Source organism: Myotis myotis, unplaced genomic scaffold (genome assembly GCF_014108235.1).
Source record: "Myotis myotis isolate mMyoMyo1 unplaced genomic scaffold, mMyoMyo1.p scaffold_m19_p_4, whole genome shotgun sequence".
In the NCBI taxonomy this organism is placed as follows: Eukaryota; Metazoa; Chordata; class Mammalia; order Chiroptera; family Vespertilionidae; genus Myotis; species Myotis myotis.
In genome coordinates, this window is record NW_023416346.1 from 94,337,651 (window position 1) to 94,354,342 (window position 16,692).

At 41.4% G+C, this 16,692-nt stretch overlaps 1 protein-coding gene across 2 annotated transcripts in view; it reads left to right on the forward strand.

Annotated features, from left to right (window-relative positions):
* Nucleotides 1-16,692, forward strand: part of LOC118654202 (vascular endothelial growth factor receptor kdr-like) — a 463,598-nt gene that overhangs the window by 405,064 nt on the left and 41,842 nt on the right. For both annotated transcript variants that reach the window (XM_036305522.1, XM_036305523.1), the window contains exon 29: nucleotides 15,599-15,680. In XM_036305522.1, the coding sequence (XP_036161415.1) occupies nucleotides 15,599-15,680 (82 nt within the window). The remainder of the gene's footprint in view (nucleotides 1-15,598; nucleotides 15,681-16,692) is intronic.

The window sequence follows — 16,692 nt, forward strand, 5'->3', positions numbered from 1 at the left end:
AGAAATATACAACCTTCCAAGAAAGAATCATGAAGAACTGGAAAATCTAAATAGACAAATCAACACCGAGGAAACTGGAACACCCATCAAAACCTCTCAAAATATAAAGTCCAAGACCAGATGGCTTCACCAGTGAATTCTACCCAATATTCAAAGGAAATTTTATACCAATGCTTCTTGAAGTTTTCAAAAAAAAAAAAAAAGAAGAAGAAGAAGAAGAGTCCTGGCTAGTTTGGCTTAGTGGTAGAAGGTCAGCCCATGGACTAAAGAGTTGTGGGTTCAATTCCTGGTCAAGGGCACATACCTGGGTTGTTGGTTCTATCACTCCCCGGCCTCAGTTGTGGTACATACAGGAGGCAAGCAATTGATGTGTCTCTATCATATCCATGTCTTTTCTATCTATCTATCATCTATCTATCTTATCTATATATCATCATCATCTATCTACCTCCCTCCTTCCTCCCTTCCATTCTCTCTGATAAAACAGTGGAAAAATATATCCTCAGTTGAGCATTAACAAAAATATAAATAGAAGAAGAGGCAATACTTTCTGATACATCCAATGAGGGCAGCACAACCTTGCTATCAAAACCTGATAGCATAACACATTAAAAGAAAACTGCAGGCTAATATTTGTTAGGAATACAGATGCAAAAATCCTAAACAACATACTAGCAAATCCAATATAATGATACATTAAAAATATAAATATAAATGAGAAAACTTCATTAAATATCATCTAATCTAATAAAAGAGAAACATGCAAATTGACCACACCTCCACTACACCCAAGCCACGCCCACCAGCCAATCAGAGTGACTATATGCAAATTAACCCAACCAAGATGGTGGCTGGCAGCCACGGAGCTGGAGCAAGCAGGAGGCTTGGTTGCCCCAGAGATGGAGGAAGCCAAGCTTCCCGCCTGCCCTGGCTGGCTGTCGCCTCCACTAAAGGCAACAAAGTTGCAATTATAGAAAATAAATAAATCCCAGATACCTGCTTCCAGCCAGCCTCCACTGGGAGCTTGGGTGGCTGGGGGCCATGGCCAGCCTGCAAACAGCCATCAGCCCCTCACCCAGGCTCGCCAGGCACCCCAGTGGGAACCCCCACCCTGAAGAGGCTGTGGCCAGCCTCCAAACACCCATCAGCCCCTCACCCAGGCTGGCCAGGCACCCCAGTAAGGACCCCCACCCTGAAGGGGGTGTGGCCAGTCTGAAAACAGCCCTCAGCCCCTCACCCAGGCTGGTCAAACCCTCATGGGGTGAGGGTCCCCGCTGGGGGGCTTGGTCAGCCTGCAAATAGCCATCAGCCCTTCACCCAGGCTGTCCAGGCACCCCAGGGGGACCCCCACCCTGAAGGGGCTGTGGCCAGCCTACAAACAGCCATCAGCCACTCACCCAGGATGGCCAGGCACCCCAGCAGGACCCCCCCTCCCTGAAGGGGGTGTGGCCAGTCTGAAAATGGCCCTCAGCCCCTCACCCAGGCTGGCCAGGCACCCCAGCGGGACCCCCACCCTGATCCAGGACACCCTTCAGGTCAAACCAGCCGGCCCCCACGAGTGCACCAGGCCTCTATCCTATATAATAAAAGGGTAATATGCAAATTGACCCTAACAGCAGAACCACTGGGAATGACTGGTCACTATGACACACACTGACCACCAGGGGGCAGATGCTCAAAGCAGGAGCTGCCCCCTGGTGGCCACTGCGCTCCCACAGGGGGAACTCTGCTCAGCCACAAGCCAGGCTGATGGCTGCCAGCACAGCGGTGGTGGTGGGAGCATCTCCCGCCTCCTCAGCAGCTCTAAGGATGTCCAACTGCAGCTTAGGCCTGCTCCCTGCTGGCAAGTGGACATCCCCTGAGAGCTCCCGGGCTGCCAGAGGGATGTCTGACTGCCAGCTTAGGCCTATTCCCCCAGGGAGCAGGCCTAAGCCAGCAGGTGGTCATCCCCTGAGGGGTCCCAGACTGTGAGAAGGCACAGGCCAGGCTGAGGGACCCCCCCCCTCCCTGAGTGCACAAATTTTTGTGAACTGGGCCTCTAGTATAAGAATAATTTATTAGACATTAGAGAATATTGATGTACTTGGTAATTCTAAACATTTTCAGTAATAGGAAAAATAAAAAATATTTTTATGACTGCCTATGCAAGCAAGCAAAATTCAGATTATAGAATCAAACAGTCTATTCTTTGTTCATATTTTCAATTTTTTTGTAATCTAAATGAATGTTATACTTCTTTCTAAAATTTAAATATTTTAAATAAATGTTAACTAGACCAACAAAATAAATAATAATACATCAAGATCAGGTGAGGTTAATTCCAAGGGCACAAGGTTGATTCAATATATGCAAGTCAATCAATGTAATACACCACATATAAAAACGAAGGATAAAATATATGATCTTATCAAATGATGCAAAACATTTGATAAGATACAACATCCATTTATGATTAAAACACTCAGTGAAATAAGTGTAGAAGGAAAACACCTCAACATAATTAAGACCGTATATGACAAAACCTCAGCCAATATTATACTTAGTGGTGAAAAACTGAAAGATTTTCCTCTAAATCAAAAACAAGACAAGGATGCCCATCCTCACCACTCATGTTCAAGATAGTTCTAAAAGTCCTAGACAGAGCAATCAGCTAAGAGAAATAAATAAAAGTTATCTAAACTAAGAATGAATAAATAAAATTGTCACTTTTTGCAGTTAACAGAATTCTGTATATAGAAAATCCTAAAGACTCCACCAAAAAACTATTAGAAAAAATAATACATGCAGTAAAGTTGCAGGATACAAAATCAATGTACAAAAATCCACTGCTCTCCTATATACTAACAATAAAACTCCAGAAAAAGAAACTTAAAAAAATTCCTTTTGCAATTGCAACAGAAAGAATTAAAAAAAGAAAACAACAACTAGGAATAAAGTTTACAAAGGGTGTGAAGAACCTATATACTGAAAACTAAAAATAATTATTAAAAGAAATTGAAAGAGACATGATGAAATGGAAATATATTCAGTGTCCGTGGATTAGAAGAATTGACATAGTTAAAATGGCCATATTATCCAAAGCATACAGATGTAATGCAATCCCCATCAAAATCGCAATGTTATTTTTTTTGTTAATCCTCAATTGAGGATATTTTTTCCATTACTTTTCAGAAAGTGTGGAAGGGAAAAGAGAGGGAGGGAGGGAGGGAAGAAGGGGGGAGAGAGCAAGAGAAAGGAAGGGAGGAAGGGAGGCAGGAAGGAAGGAAGGAAGGAAGGCAGGAAAGAAGGAAGGAACCAAGGAACGAAGGAACGAAGGAAGGAAGGAAGGAAGATGTGAGAGAAACACATCAACTGGTTTCCTCCTGCATGTCTGCATGTTCCCCAACTGAGAGCAAGGAGGGAACCACAACCCAGGTACATACCCTTGAGTGGGAATTGAGCACGTGACCCTTTGATGCGCAGGTCCATGTTCTAACCACTGAGCAACATCGACCATACTTTAATGTTATTTTTTCAAAAATAGAATAAAAATTTATCACATTTCTGTAGAGCCACAGAAAACTCTGATAGCCAAAGAAATCCTGAGAAAAAGAGAACAAAGCCTGAGTTGTCATACCACCTAACTTCAAATTATACTACAGAGCTATGATAAACAAAACAGCATGGTACTGGCAGAAAAACAGACCAATGGAACATAATTGAGAGTCCAGATGTAAAATGACATGCATATGGGCAGATAATTTTTGACAAAGGAAACAAAAACACAGAATGAAGGAAAGAAAACCTCTTCAATAAATGGTGCTGAGAAAATGGAAAGCCACATGCAAAAGAATGAAACTAGACTTCAGTTTGTCCCCATGTACAAATATTAACTCAAAATGGATCAAAGGCCTAAATATAAGATATGAAACAATAACTTATATAGAAGAAAACATAGGTACATAACTTATGGATGTTCACCTTAGAGAATTTTTTTATCAATTTAATGCCAAAAATAAGGGAAGTAAAGGCAAAAATAAATGAATGGGACTATATCAAACCAAAAAGCTTCTTCACAGCAAAAGAAGCCACCAACAAAACATAAAGGCCACCAATTTAATATGAGATGATATTTGCAAACAACAGCTCTGATGAGGGATTACTATCCAAAACATATAAAGAACTCATAAAACTGAACACTAAACAAACAAACAATCCTATTTAAAAAGGGGCAGCCCTCCTCCCCCAAAATAAATGGGCAGCCCTACTGGTGTGGCTCAGTGGTTGTGTGTCGACCTATGAGCCAGAAAGTCGTGGTTCAATTCCAAGTCAGGTCACATGCCTGGGTTACAGGCCTGATCCCCGTTATGGAGCATGCAAGAGGCAGCCAATCAATGATTCTCTCTCATTATTGATGTTTTTATCTCTCCCTCTCCCTTCCTCTCTGTAATCAATAAAAATATATTTTAAAAATAAATAAAGAAAAGTAAACAAAAAATAGGCAGAGGACCTGAACAGACACTTCTCCTAAGAATACATATAGATGGCCAACAGATATATGAAAAGATGTTCAGCTTCACTAGTTGTTAGGGAAATGCAAACCAAAACTACAATGAGATACCACCTCACACCTGTTAGAGTAGCTGTTGTCAACAAGACAGGTAATAGCAAGTGTTGGAGAGGTTGTAGAGAAAAGGGAATGTATACTGTGATAGCCACTATGGAAAACAGTATGGCAATTCCACAAAAAATTAAAAATAAAGGTACCATATTACCCAGCAATTCCTCTTCTGGGTATATACCTGAAAAACTCAAAAACATTTATTTGCAAGGATACATGCACTTCTATGTTAATTGCAGCATCATTCATGGTGGCAATCAAATTGTCTTTTGATAGAAGACTGGATAAAGAGGAGGTGGTACATATATACTGTAGAATACTACTCAGCTATAAGAACAGATAAAATACTGCCATTCGCAACATCATGAATGGACCTTGAGACTATTATGCTAAGTGAAATAAGTCAGTCAGAAAAAGCTAAGAACTATATGATTTCACTCATATGTGGGATATAAATCTGAAACTCATACACACAAACAACACTATGGTGCTCACCAGCAGGAAGGGGGTGAGGGGTTAGTACTAGGTAAAGGTGGCCAAATACATGGTGATGAAAACTATATGATCTTATTAACCAATAAATGATCTTATGTCATCCTAATAAATTTATTAATGAAGAATAAAAAAGAGAAAACAATCAAAGATTAAAGAAATCAGGTAAACATGAAACTACTAAACAAATCTAATACATCTGCAATAAATGGTCCTAAAGGAGTGGAGAAATATGAAGTGTTAGACAATAAATTTTGAATAATCCTGTTAAAGAAGTTTCATGAACTACAAGTACACATAGACAATTAAATGAAATTAGGAAAACAATGTAAGAGCAAAATTGAAAGATCAACAAAAATAAAAACCATGCAAAACCAACAGAAATCCTACAGCTGAAAAGCATAATGTCTGAACTAAAGAATTCAATAGAGAGCTTTAGAAGCAGACTCAATCATGAAGAAGTAATAATTGATAACCCACAAAAGCAATTTTAAACCAATGTACCACAGCAGGCACATTGGCGTGCCACCAGAAATTTTAAAGCATATAAGACCTGACTAGTTTACTCAGTAACATTGACCACTTTTCCCTTAGATTGTCAAATTTTAAAAAATGACAACAATAGCTGTCCAGTGAGAATGAATCAAAATTATACCTATTTTTTTGTCAGATTGACAAAAAATATAATATATTTTTGGGGTGCCACAAGCTTTTAGTAAGTAATTTATGTGTACCATGAGATGAAAAAGTTGGAAATCACTCACCTTCACCTAAAAGGAAGTACATTTGAAAATATCCAGTCAGAGGAGAAAAAAAAGAAAGAAAAAGAATAAGAACAAGTGGAGAACACCTATGAGATGTATGGGACACACTGAAAGTAAACAATATTTATATTATGGGAATTCAAAGAGGAGAAGAGGAAAAAGGCACAGCAGAAAAAATATGTAAAGCAATAATGGCTGAAAAACACCTATTATTTATAATAGCCAAGACATGGAAAAACCTAGGTGCACATCAGCGGATAAATGAATAAAGAGGTTGATTATATATATATATATATATATATATATATATATATATATATAATTCAGCCATAAAAATGAGAAAATTCTGCCATTTATGACAACATGAATGAGCTTTGAAGGCATATTGCTAAGTGCAATGTCAGACAGAGAAAGAAAAACACTGTATCATCTCACATATGTGGAATCTAAAGAAAAAAAATAAACTCACAGGAAAAGAAATCAGAGCCTGGCCACTGTAGCTCAGTTGGTTGGAGCATCATCCTATAAATGAAAAGGTTGGGAGTTTGATTCCTGGTTAGGGCACATACCCAGTTTGCAGGTTCGATCTCTGGTTAGGGTGCATGTGGAAGGCATCTGATCAATATTTTTCTCTCACTTTGATGATTCTCTCTTTCCCTTCCTCTCTTTAAAGTCAATTAGAAAATAGCCCAAGTGTCCATCAATAGATGAGTAGATAAAAAACTGTGGTACATTTTTTTTTGTTAATCCTCACCCAAGGATAATTTTTCCATTGATTTTTAGAGACAGTGGAAAGGAGGGAGGGGGGATGGAGACAGAGACAGAGAGACATCGATGTGAGACACATTGGTTGCCTTCCACACACCCCAGGGGTCCAGGATTGAACCTGCAACCCAGGTACATACCCTTGACCAGGAATCAATCCTATGACTCTTTGGTGAACAAACCAGTGCTCTAACCATTGAGCAACTCTGGCCAAGGCTATTTTTAATTTTTTAATCCTCACCTGGGGATATGGTCACTGATTTGAGAGAGAGAGAGATAGAGAGAGAGAGAGAGAGAGAGAGAGAGAGAGAGAGAGAGAGAGAGAGAGATGAGAAACATTGACCCATCAACCAGTTGCCTCCAGTACACATCCAGACCAGGTGTCAAATCCACAGCCCAGGTATGTGTCCTGACCAGGAATCAAACCCATGACATTTCAGTATATAGGACAATGCTCCAGTCAGTTGAGCCACACCACCCAGGGCAAGCTGTGGTCCATTTACACTATGGAATACTATGCAGCTATAAAAAAAGAAAGATCTCTTACCCTTTGCTGACAGCATGAATGGACCTGAAGATTATTATGCTAAGTGAAATAAGCCAGTCAGAAAAAGACAAATAACACATGATCTCAATAATGTGTGAAATATGATGAACAAAATAAACTGACAAACAAAATGGGTCCAGAGGCATGGATATATGAAACATGCTCACAGATGTCAGAGGGGAGAGTTGTCAGGGGGCACTGAAAGAGATTAACCAAAGAAGATATATGCATAAATGCATAGCTCATGGACACAGACAATAATGTGGTGAAGGCCTAAGGTGGTACAGGGGCTGGGTGGAAGGAACAGAGGGGGAGAAAATGAGGGACATCTGAAATACTGTCAATAATTGAATAAATAAACAAAAAAAAAACAAAAGAAAAAGAGATCAGAGTTGTGGTTAACAGATATGGGGGCTGGGGAGAGGAATTGGAGAAAGGTTGTCATTAAGTACAGACTTCCAATCTACACTAATAAAGAGAAAGATGCAAATTGACCATACCCCCAAATGTTTCCCATTGGCTAATCAGCAGGATATGCAAATTAACTGCCAACCAAGATGGCGGCCGGCAGCCACACAGCTGAAGCGAACAGGAGGCTTGCTTGCTCCAGTGACGGAGGAAGCCAACATCCCCGGCCTGTGACAGCCCAGCTCTGAACTCCGGATGCAACAATGTTGCAATTATAGAAGCTAAACAAAGCTCAGATAGCTGCTTTCAGCCGTCAGCAGGCTCAGAGCTTAGAGCGCCAGTGATGGCAACAGAGTTTCAATTATAGAAGCTAAACAAAGCCCAGATAACCTGCTTTCAGCAGCCGAGGCCTCAAACTGGAGCCAGCCTCAGAGCTAAAGCCGGCTCTCAGCTCCAGTGACAGCCATAGAAGGTAAATAAATCCCAGAATAAAAAAAAGAAGAAGAAAAAAAGGAGAGGTTGGGAGCTTCAGTCACCTGCCAGCCTGAAAATGGCCCTCAGCCCCTCATCCAGACTGGTCAGGCACCCCAGTGGGGACCCCCACCCTAAAGGGGGTGCAGGCAGCCTAAAAATAGCCATCAGCCCCTCACCCAGACTGGCCAGGCACCCCAGTGGGGACCCCCACCCTAAAGGGGGTGCAGGCATCCTAAGAACAGCCCTCAGCCCCTCACCCAGACTGGCCAGGCACCCCAGTAGGGACTGCCCCCAGAAGCCTCAGCAGCCGGTCTTGCTTTGCGGCCTGGGAACCGCCCATCAGCGAGTCGGCGCTGCAAGGCAAGGCCCGCTCCCAGCAGCCAGTCTTGCCTTGCACCCTGGGAACCGCAAATCAGCGGGTCCAGGCTGCAAGGCAAGGCCCGCCCTCAGAAGCCCCAGCAGTGGGTCTTGCCTTGAGGCCGGGGAACCGCCCATCAGCGGGTTCAGGCTGCAAGGCAAGGCCTTCCCCCAGAAGCCCCAGCTACTTTAAAAATAGAAGGATCTCCTTTTGAACCAATCTGTTTAGATTCATGATTAGTAAAACAGTATGGAACTAATGAAATACAGTGATAGGAATTAGGAAGTGTGACACTGATGGTTCTGGGCATGTGAAGGGTGAGGGACAGAAGGGTACACACGGTCTTCCCTTCAGTTCTGCTGGAGAGATGAGCTCTGAGGGCCGGAGCTGCTCCATGCCCAGAGGAGGTGGGTGTGGTCAGTAGCTCTGTTACAGAACTTCTTGCCAAGCAGAGACCTTACCCGACCCACAGGAACCTTTTTACTCCAGAAAACAGAAACAGCCAGTTCCCAATGTGCATGGGAAAACCAGTGTACCCTCCTGTGCACAGTGTCCTGATGGAGTGACGGGGGAGGTGGGCGAGGGGAGCAGTGCAGAATTGTTAGGCAGCTGGAGTGGGAGTGGAAATGCCATGAAATGTCCACAGTCCTGGCTGTGCCCACCGCCTGGGCTGCTCCTCCAGGCCCTGGCTGAGGGATTAGGGCTGATTCTCTCAGGAAGGGAATATTCCATGGGTGAAAGATTTACAGGCTCAGGGTGGGCCGTGTGTTAGTTCGGGGCAAATCCCTCAGCATTCCTGCTGCCAAGCCCTCAAAGGAATGAGGCAGAGGCACCCCTCACCCCCAAGACCCCTTCGTGGACATTTTAGCATCTACATGATTTTTAATCCCTTCAGGGAGACTTTCTATCCTGCAGTCCCATCCCACCCCACTGTTGCTGTTTATCTGCCAGCTGGGTCGAGCATCAAGGGGAAAGGGGATTAATACTCACTGAAAGACTACTGATCCTACTGGGAAACCAACCTATTTACTGTACTGTTGTAAATATCATACCCTTTATATCCTGTATATTGGCTTCTTTTAAATAAATTGAAATGTCTTAGAAAAAAAGAAGAAGAAAAGGCAAGGCAGGGCGGGACCCAGAAGCCCCAGAAGCCGCCTGATATGGTAGTAACTCTATCAGTAAGCACTCTGAAAGTCAGTGGCATAAATGCACCAATTAAAGGACAGATTATGAGGGTGAATCTAAAACAAAACCCATTTTAAATATAAAGACACATATAGATTAAAATTAAATGAATTAGGCTGCAGCCTGTTTTGCTCAGTGGATAGCACATTAGCCCGTGGACTGAAGGGTCCCAGGTTCGATTCCAGCCAGTCAAGGGCATGTACCTCAGTTGCTGGCTTGATCCCCAGTCCCTATCAAAGCATGTGCAGGAGGCAACCAATCAATGTGTCTCTCCCTTTCCCTTCACTCTCTCTAAAATTCAACGGAAAAATATCCTTGGGTGAAGATTAACAAAAACAAAGTAAATGGATTAAGTAACATTAAAGAGATTATAAGAAAAATATATTCCAAATTCTGTTAGTTGTATAATGGTTATGTTTAAATTATTAACACCTAAGAAATTGGATGAAGGGTACATATAATATGCTGTAATATTTTATAGTTTTTTTAGATGTATGAGATTATTTCAAATTAAAATATTAAAAAATTTAAAAATTAATAAAATATTAATTGAAATGTATCTGCATTACATAAAAAAATCTCCTAATTGCTTCTAGCATAATTTATTAAATTGCACTAAAATTTACAAGGCTTCAATTAAAAATATCTTAATTCTAAATGATATGATAGAAAATATATAATAGTGCAGTTATAAGCACTTATCTGAAAATACAAATTTAAAGAAGTGAATTTAAAGAAGGGATTAGCCAAAGAAAATATATGCACAACCCATGGACACAGACAACAGTATGGTGATGGCCAGAGAGAAGTGGGGGGCAAGAGCTGGGTAGAAGGGGCTAAAGGGGGGAAATAGGGACATCCTATATAATAATAATAAAAGGCTAATATGCACATTGACTGAACGGCAGAATGACTGGTTGCTATGATGCGCACTGGCCACCAGGGGGCAGATGCTCAATGCAGGAGCTGCCCCCTGGTGGTCAGTGCACTTCCATATGGGGAGTGCCACTCAGCCAGAAGCTGGCTCATGGCTGGCCAGCGCAGTGGTGGTGCCAGGAGCCTCTCCCACCTCCGTGGCAGCACTAAGAATGTCCAACTAACAGTTTAGACCTGATCCCTTGGGGGCCTAAGCCTTTAGTCGGACATCCCCAAGGGCTCCCTGGCTGCTAGAAGGATGTCTGACTGCAATCTTAGGCCTGATCCCCTAGAGAGTGGGCCTAAGTCGACAGGTGGACATTCCCCAAGGGGTCCTGGACTGTGAATGGGCACAGGCTGGGCTGAGGGACACCCCCCCCCAGTGCACAAATTTTTGTTCACCAGGCCTCTAGTATAATAATAAAAAAGTAAATTCAAGTGAGAAAAAATTTAGTTTCTTAAGTACAAGATAAAAAAATAAAAAAGTGAAGTACTTAAATTCGTTCACTTCCTCTACTGTTCTGCTTGGCACATCTGTTTCCTGTCAGGTAGTTAGCACAGTGTTGAAGTTCCCTGAGATCCACCTCTCCTCTGTATCATAAACCACAACCTTGTTTCAGGCAGGCTGGAACTCTGCTCACTTTATTTCTCCCTGCCTTCAGTTGTATTTACACAAGAATCAATTTCTGACACAACCCCTGGGTGGCAGTGTTTCTGTATTAATATCCAGGACTAAATGGCCCCTCTATGCAGTGTTTAGAGTAGACTCTTCTTTCCCTGCTGCACTTAATACTCGGTTAGAGGGATGGACTGCCCCAGAGCTGGTTTCTGGCTTGTCCTCTCCTTATTCTGACCCCCAGTTTCCACAAAAACAACTTTCCTCTGCAGTCTCGGTGAGTGTTTTTAATTGGAAGATCCTATGTACTGGACTTAGAAAGCAAAAGCAAGGAGGTATAAAGATAAAAGGACAGAGAAATCATGCAGACTCATGCCTTTTTCCCCTGGCACTGTACAGGCAGTATAGAACTTCAAGCTGCCTTTCTGGGCCCAGCCCACCTGTGGGCTAATATCTAGAGTCCCCCTCGGCCAGCAGCCCTGTGAACCTCCTTCCACATTGGAGGGCTACACTGACCCCAAGGGCCGTGGATTTGGTGGGGTGCAGTCTCCCTCTGAGACTCTTGTCCCCACTGTGTGCATTTCTCCCTCCAGCCTGGATCCCAGATCTCACCTCTCTCTAGGCAATATTTGACTTTTCCATCCACAGATTGCCTCATTAGCTGTGTTTAATTCACCAATTCCAGGTGGATGTTATTTGATTCAGCTGTTCCTTCTGTCTGCTCCGTGAGAAGGCACAGGGCCTGTCCACGTATTTGGCGCCGCTTTGTCTCCCCCTGGACAGACTTTTTAGGCGCCCGTGGTTAGGGTGGCTGGAGTGTCAGTGTTTGTGGGTTCGTAGCTGAGACAGCTGGTCCCTGAGCGTTGTGGTTATAGGGTCTTGGGAAGTTTCGGAGGTCTCCCCAGTTGAAGGTAAGGCTGTGCTTCCAATCACAGCCGGTCTCTCCTTCAGGATGGCAGTCTCTGCAGCAGAGCTGGCTGCTCTGGGAGAGATTTCAGCAGTAGTAGAGGCTGCCCGGCCAGGGGCGCCTGGTCTGCCATTCCCCAACAGTCCCATGGAATATGGCTGTCCCTCACTCACAAATACAGTCACTCCCCACATTCCACACACTTTCCGTTCACTCTCACTCAGACACTATCTTGCAGCCTGCTGTCCCATCAGCAGCCATCTTTAGTATCTCTCTAGCTTTTTTATTCACTCATCTACTGATGGGCATTTAGGCTGTTTCCAGAGCTTAGCTATTATAACTAACTAACTAACTAAATAAATAAATAAATCCAATAGAAACAGAGTAGAATGGTCATTGCCAGAGGCTGAGGGTTGGGAAAAATGGGGAGATATTGATCAAAGGGTACACACTTCTGGTTATAAGATGAATAAGTTCCAGAGCTCTAATGTGCAACATGATGACTATAGTTAAGAACACTGTATTGTATATTTGAAATTTTCTATGAGAGTAAAGGTTTATATTCTCACCATAACAACCACAAAATGATAATAACATGAGGCAAAGAATGTGTTAACTAGACTGGCCAGTGTGACTCAGTGGTTGAGCATCAACCCATGAACCAATAGTTCACCAGTTCAATTCCCAGCCGAGGCACATGCCTGGGTTGCAGGCTTGATCCCCAGCAGGGGGCACGCAGAAGGCAGCAGATCAATGTCTCCCACTCTCTCATTGATGTTTCTATCTCTCCCTTCCTCTCTCTCTAAAAAACAGAACATATTAAAATAATGTGTTAACTAAATTTATCATGGTAAGTAGTCTGCAATATGTATGTGTAACAAATAATCACATTGTACATCTTAAATGTATATATTTTTATATGTCAGTTATACCTTAGTAGAACTAGAAAACATTTCTACTTTATTAATGGCTGCCTCATAATCTGGATGCCCCATGTCCTTGCTTAGAAACCTCCATTTGGTGCATCTGCCGATGTTTAGGCCTGGCTACAATGAACTACTCCACAAAATTTCTGATAACAGACATTATATAACTTCAGGAGCTTCTTTCAGTAACAACAATACTAATGGCTAATGGCTAATTTTTATCAAGTAATAATTTTCAGGCATTATAAATATCTTACATGTATTTACTCATGTACCCTTCATTATAACTTTGCCACTATTATTATCTCTAGTTTATAGATGAAGAAACTAAGACACAGAGAAGTTAACTAGTGTGTCAAAGGCCTCACAGCTAGGACGCAAACCTAAGAAAAATTGTCCCAGAGCCCATGATCTTATCTGCTCTTTTATACTGCCTGTAAAATGCCAAAATTATCTTCCCAATTTTTTGAGGCTATGTTTTTATTAATTTTTAGAGAGAGAAGGAGAGAGAGAGAGAGAAAGAGAGAGAGAGAGAGAGAGAGAGAAACATCCATGTGAGCCAGGTGAGAGAGAAACATCAATGATTTGTTTTCAGTACACTCTCTTACCGGAACCTAACCCACAACCCCAGTATGTGCCCTGACCAGAATTAAACCTGCAATTTTTTGGTGTATAGGGCGAGGCTCCAACCACCCGGCCCAAACTGTCTTCCCACATTTCTGGTGCATTTTCCTCAGGATTTTTTAAAAATATATTTTTATTGATTTCAGAGAGGAAGGGAGAGGGAGAGAGAGATAGAAACATCAAAGATGAGAGAGAATCATTGGCTGCCTCCTGCATGCACCCTACTGAGGATCGAACCCTCAATCCTATCATGTGCCCTTGACTGGAATTGAACCTGGGACCCTTCAGTCCTCAGGCTGATGCTCTATCCACTGAGCCAAATCAGCTAGGGCTCTTCAGGATTTGTGAACAGTGGGAATTATTATATGATATTTTGGAACAAGTGGAAACACATATGAGGCAGACAGTGAGAGAGAACTTTATGCTTTTATATTGTAAGCTATGTCTAAAGCACCTTCATATCTGCTTCCACAATGGACCTTGCAAGAATTCTAGAAGCCTTGTAGGATAGCTATAATCCTATTCGTCACAAAGTAAAATTGAGGCCCTCAGCTCTCAGCTTAAAACTATTTTTTCCTCTAATATCACACTGGCTAAAAACTAAATTGTATCTAGAAGGGAACATTTTATAAAATTGGCATATGTGTCTTATTTTAGTTCTTGTTCTGTGATACTTTTCATGGAGAGTGTATCATGAGATTGATGCTTTCATCATTGATCCATCAAAATAGCTTTAGGTCTGTCTAAGTTTTCTCTAATTTACAGCTATAATTGTATCACCTGGTTTCAGAGCTGATACCTTCAGTCAAAGAAAAAGAGGGTGGAAAAAACATATTTACTTTTTTTATGGGCATAAACAAAAGGGAAGTTAAAGCAATGCACTAGGTCAGAATAAATAAGTTTTACCATATTACAGAGTTTTATTCTATTTCTCCTGTAAAAATACACTGAGGCATATAAGCATTCCTTAATCATAGCAGCTCTAAAGTGGAAGAAGGTATTCAAGGCAATGAAGTATTTTGAACTGTGGAACAAAGCTATTGTCTTTACTGATAGTTTTTTCAGTGATTTTCCTTTGCTTAGATCCATAGAATTTCAGAGCTATGAAGATTTTTGGAAGTATAGGGAAGTGAGTTTTGCCTTAGGAGTGAAAAGACCTGGGTTCTGATTTACTGCATGACCTTAGGTGAATCCTTTCCCTCCCTGAACTTGGTTTTCCTGCCAAGCAACAAGATGGAATTGTTCTAGGTCAGTTGTTCTCAAACTTTCATGTATATTAGAATCACCTCAATTGCTTTCTGTAACACAGATTTCTGAATCCCACTTAAAAAAATGTGATTTAATACATCTGGGAGTAGAACAGATAGATACCCTGAATTTTTAACAAGTTCTCAGGTGATGCAGTTCTTCTGGTCCATAGACCATACTTTGAGAACCACTTTTCTAGGTTACTTCAAAGGGTTTCAGTGTGTTAGAGTTCTAAGTTAGCTCATTTAGAAGAGTGGTTATTTAACCTCTTTTCAATTATGGGATATGTTTTGGAATCTAATGAAGGCTATGCACTCTCTACCCAAAATATATGTAAATATAATTTTGCATACAACTTAAGAAAGTGTGTGGGGATTTTATCTTTGTATGCTTGGCTATAGGTCTTCCAAGTTAAGAATTCTTCAATTTGAACAATCCTCTTTCCATTTTACAGATGAGGAAACTGAGGCTCTAAAGCCTGGGTGGTATATAACTATTATTTACAGATTCAAGAAACAAACCTAAGAGTTTTAAAACTTATGGGCTAATTTGGGAATGCCACACTCCCTCAAGTGTCATCGATCAAGTAACAGACTTTTCCCACAGGAATTGTTAGAGGATTTTCCAAAGGGCTACAATATGTTCTTTCTAAAAACCAAGTTATATGCCAAAATGGCTAAAAATCTGAGTCTGTCCCATGAGAGGCAGCAATCCCAGAAAAGAAAGAAGGGCTCATACAAAACTCTCCTTTTTTTTTCCACAACAGCATTGAATCCCAGAAGGACCCACTGATTGGATCATTTGATGAGATAAGGGTGGCCAAGAAAAATGAGGAAGCTGTATTTAAGGTTAGTATTATTTGATTTCTCCATGGCTCCAAGTTGCAAGATATCTGGAATTTCCTTTGTAAAGCAGTCCTTAAAGTCACCCACATGCCTTTTGGGACTGACCCAAGATATAGAGTCCAGATTGCTGTCAAGAATAATATGGAGAATCTAATGAACAAAATAAACTAATGAACAAAATAGAAATAGAGGCATTGATACATGGAACTGACTGACAGCTATCAGAGGGGAGCATGAAGGGGGGACTGGATGAAAGAAAGTGAAGGGATTAGCCAAAGAACATATATTCATAACCCATAGACACAGAAAACAGTGTGGAGATGGCCAGAGGGAGCTGGGAGGGGCTAAGTGGGGGTTAAATGGGGACATCTGTAATAGCGTCAAAAATAATTTTTTTTTAAAAAGAGATAAACTGGTAAGACAAAGTGAGAGCTCGGGAATGAGAATGGTGAAAGGTCCTTGGAAAGTATTTAACCTAGCCACCCTTTTAACATGAAAAATTGAGGAAGTGATTAGTGATATAACTTACAAAAGACCACAGTGCTAGTGGCAGAAGTGTGGAAATTCAAATTCAGGGCCTTCTACTCCTAATAAAAAGCTTATTACACTGAAAATGATGAACTGGAAAAAATAGGCCAAGACTCTAAATCCTAAAATAAAATTAAATGAGTAATTTACCCCATTAAATTCATTAACACAAAGCACTTTGGAGAGAGCCTTATAAAATGTAAATATCAGATATTATTAATATCACTAAAACACTAACTTATGGCTGCTCTCTTAGCCATACAGATCCCACCTTTAAAATCTAGTCACTGAATCTGGCACAAGTTCTTTATCACAGAAACCTGGGATTCTTCCTCTTGAAAACCTTCTGAAACAAAAGTAATTCTATGCAACACTCTAACACAAGGCAGCAATTCATCACATAAATAGTGTTCCAATGCAATATTCACAGTAGATTATGTTCCAAACAAATCCCAGCATCTTTATCACATGTTGTGGAACTAAGATA